Source organism: Marmota flaviventris, chromosome 2 (assembly GCF_047511675.1).
Source record: "Marmota flaviventris isolate mMarFla1 chromosome 2, mMarFla1.hap1, whole genome shotgun sequence".
Taxonomy (NCBI): domain Eukaryota; kingdom Metazoa; phylum Chordata; class Mammalia; order Rodentia; family Sciuridae; genus Marmota; species Marmota flaviventris.
Genome location: NC_092499.1, coordinates 155,746,038 through 155,749,847, shown reverse-complemented (window position 1 = coordinate 155,749,847; position 3,810 = coordinate 155,746,038). Strand labels below are relative to the sequence as shown.

The following is a 3,810-nucleotide window of genomic DNA, read 5'->3' as shown; positions in this document are numbered from 1 at the left end:
TAAAAAAATATTTCTTTTTTTTTCAAACTTTATTTTTATTTATTTGTATGTAGTGTTGAGAATTGAACCCAGTGCCTCACACATGTTAGGCAAGCATTCTACCACTGAGCTACAACCGTAGCCCTAAAGATACATAGTGAGATAATGTTCAGCCACCAAGAGGCTGTGACAGTTCTACTTGTACAAGCACTTAGTGACAGAGTATCAAAATATCAAGAGCAAAATTGTCAGAAAAGAAGGAGAGACAAATTCATAACCAAACCCATAGAGATTTTAAGACTCCTTAGTAACTGGCAGAAAGGAGAACAAAACTAATACCAAAGCTAAACCCTACCAAACAACTCAATAAAACAAAATAAAAATAAATGGTGTGTGTGTCGGGGGGAAGGGAGAGAATACACACACACACACACACACACATGTATATAAAACAAAATGGCTTTTCTATAAAGATATCTAACTATATACCTAAAAATACAGAATATACACTGTTTTTAAAAAGCGTAGAGAATATTGTTCATATTCCAAACCAAAAAAAATCAAAGAAGAGAAGTTAAAGAATGTTCTTTGGACACAATGGACTTCAGTTAAAAGATGATAAAAGATAATTAGAAAATCAACTATGGTCGAGAATAAAACAATACAACTATTATAGCCCACAGGTCAAAAAGGATGTCTGTGGAAATGTTTAGAAGTAAGGGAAAACTAGGAACTGGCACAACAGACAGGGAGGATGGAGCTGGGTGTACCTTCTGGCAGAGGAGAGTCAGGGCATGGGAAGATGGCCTCTCATAGATCCCCACACCCCCAACACTTCATCACTCTTGGCTGCACACCCTGTACTCCTTTGAGCCCAGCTGATGGTATGGGCTCTAGTCAAGTTCATGAACAGAACTGACAACCGCTTCAATTCCCCAGGAATGGGCTCATCGGAGTTCCTGGGAGTTCTGTCAACCCTGGCAATCCTTGCCTGCACTGTGCAAGGGCAAGCAAGGCAGGCACTGGGCCTCCAGGAATGGGTCTGCAATAGCAGACAGGAGCTTCCCTAGGAGCTCTCTGGTGGACCTCTTGGGAGCAGTCCTGGAGATATACAGGCAGCAGGCAGGTATTTTGCATGCATGCTCTTGGGTGCATTCAAGGCTATGTTGCCCCCGGAAGAAAAATGTGACCTTTGCTCTGCCTTCTGCTTGGTGATTACAGGAGGGAAAAGCATGGGGGTGAAGATGAGGTGATGGACAGAGGTGCTGGTGAGAAGGAGGAAGTCAGAGCCTCTGGTGGGCAGGGCTAATGTGGGCTCCTGAGCGGGGAGGGCGTCACCAGTTACAGCTGTCACCTCCTTCTCCACTCATGTATTCCTAGCCTCCAGTGCTGAGGCTGAGGACAGCCATGTTATGGAAGGTGCCCCTGCTTATGGGACTCATTGTGCTGGGGACCCATATCTGGACCATTAAAAAAGAATTTGTAGACATTAGTAAGAATCTGGATTATTTTGTGGCATCAGTGGAGTTTGCCGTGGCTCAATTCAATGATGACAACGCGGAAGAGAATACATACAGGTTGCTAGAGGTTGGAAGAGCCCAAAAAAAGGTGAGTGGCAGTTACTGTGTCTGTACCCAAAGTATTGTCTCCCATTAAAAAACCTGACCAGGTGGAATGTCAGCAGGGACTGACAAGGAGGGTTTCACATCTGCAGCACTCTCCTGTAGCAAAAGGTCTGCAGACCCATCCTCCTGCTCAGGGACACACTTTCCCCTATCTTTCCTGTTCCCTTGATAATGCCTCCTCCTTGGACTGATTTTTAGCTGTAGGCACTTGGATCCACAGGAGCCCTCAGCACCAACCACTCTACCACATCTACTGTTGCTGCCGTTGCTCAGCATTGGAGCTCAAGACTGGCTCAGTGTGTAGAGTCTGAGCAAGGAGGGAGGGGCAGATGTGAGAGAGCCATGTGAGTGCTGTTAGTTTGCACACTAACAGTAACTGGTGGTAACTATTACAGTATTTGGCATGAATGTGTGAGTGTTGTTGATCTGTGTTGGGGCATGAGCATGCGAATGTCTGGTGTGTATTGGGCATGAGTGGATATCCTTGTCATTTGCATTTGCCTTCTTTTCTACTTTGTTCTCTTTTTATTTTATATTCACAAAAAGCAAATATTTAGCTGATCATTTTATCATTTGTTCTTGACAGACATGGACAATGATATTTTTAATGGACTTGGATATGGGCCGCACAATTTGTAAAAAACATGATGAAGACATTGACAATTGTCCTATGCAAGAAGGCGCAGAAGAAAAAAAGGTTTGAGAAAGCATTGTGAATCCCCAGGGAATGCAAAGTAATATCAAGAAGGCCTTTGGGTGGAGCCCTAAAGAAAGTTGTTGGGGTAGTCCAGGGACAGAATGAGGGCTCCTGACCCCTCTCCCACCAGCTCTCAGGGCTCCCATACTGGCTGGAAAGGGGGCATCTTAAACAGACAGAGCCTGTTTCCCATCCCTGGGAGCAGCCCTCTGCTCACAGATTTACTGGCTGACCACAGGCAACCTGCAGACATCTGTGAGGCCTTTGTCACAAGATGGAGCCCTTCCTGGGGTCCCAGCCCTGCACTTTCTGAAACCCCTGAGGTTCAGGCAGATGATATTCTCCCTGTGGTCCTCACTCTTCTTTTGCTCATGTCTGGGGACTGAAGGACTGTTTAGTTATCTATTCACCCACCTTTCCTTCTTGTAACTGGGTTGTAAGGACTATTCCTGGTGGGCTTGAGTTCTGATGTGGCCATCCTATGACTGACATGTGATCCATGGGATGTGGGAGCTTCAGCATGGTTGACTATCAGAGGCATGCCATCAGTGGGGGGTCTCCCCCTCCAACCAGCATCCTTGCAGGCAGCCTCTGGGGTAGGTTTGTGCTGCTACTCTGTTTGATGGTGGCCAGCAGGACCATCTTTCAGGCTGTCTGCTGGCTCTGTCAGAGCACACAGCATGGGGATAGATCATCTATCGTGATGTGTTTTGGGGAGGCTCTGAGTGGACTGGATGCCTCAGAAGGCAAGGTGATGGCCTTCAGGCAGGTGCCCCCTTGATACCCCTTGGGTTCATGTTGGGTGATGGATTTATCAACTTCTGCCCATTTTTCTGGTGGATACTTGAGTTTTATGAGCCTTGTACCAGGTGCATGTTTATACTTTTCTTTTTTTTTAAATTGGCTTTTAATGCATCTCAAGACCTTATACAAGCTAAATGATCTCCATGCATTACATTTTTCTGATATATGTTACAATTATTATTTCTTCTAGGTGCGCTGTACTTTTCATGTGGATGCCCGACCTTGGTTTTCCCAGTTTACTCTTCTGTACAGCACCTGTACAGGTGGGGAAGGGGCCCCTGGCTTTTCACAGCAGAAATCCCCTCTTTCCCTAGACAGTCTGTAGTCCTAGGCTTGTGCAGTGTCAATGCAATTAAAGGCATCTTTGAGTACATTATGGGTCCCTGAGCAGTTTTGAGCTCTTCTGTATTGCTTGTTTGCCAAGAATGTGACCATTAGCGATAAGCAATGGAGAATCCATTGTAATTATTACATTACCTTGGCTGCAGGTGCCGAGTGTTGAGTAAATCAAACTTCTCAGTTCATGTGAAGCAATTCAGGCTGGGGCCCCACTGGTTGGTTTGTGTACCCACACATTCATTCATTCTCCAATTTATCCATGTTCCTCACCCATCTATTAAAAAGGAATGTTAAAAAAAAATTTGCCAGTGAGCAGCCATCTGTGTTCCCTGTGCTTCCATCTCAGGCATCAGGCTCACAGTGGGT

The 3,810-nt window shown here is 45.5% G+C and overlaps 1 protein-coding gene across 1 annotated transcript; it reads left to right on the top strand.

Annotated features, from left to right (window-relative positions):
- The first annotated feature begins 1,386 nt into the window (after nucleotides 1-1,386).
- On the top strand, nucleotides 1,387-3,430 carry LOC114107751 (cystatin-14-like). The gene is made up of 3 exons (XM_027955143.2): nucleotides 1,387-1,587; nucleotides 2,191-2,301; nucleotides 3,296-3,430. Exons 1-3 carry the CDS (start codon nucleotides 1,387-1,389, stop codon nucleotides 3,428-3,430), a joined length of 447 nt encoding a protein of 148 aa, XP_027810944.1.
- The last annotated feature ends 380 nt before the right edge of the window (nucleotides 3,431-3,810 follow it).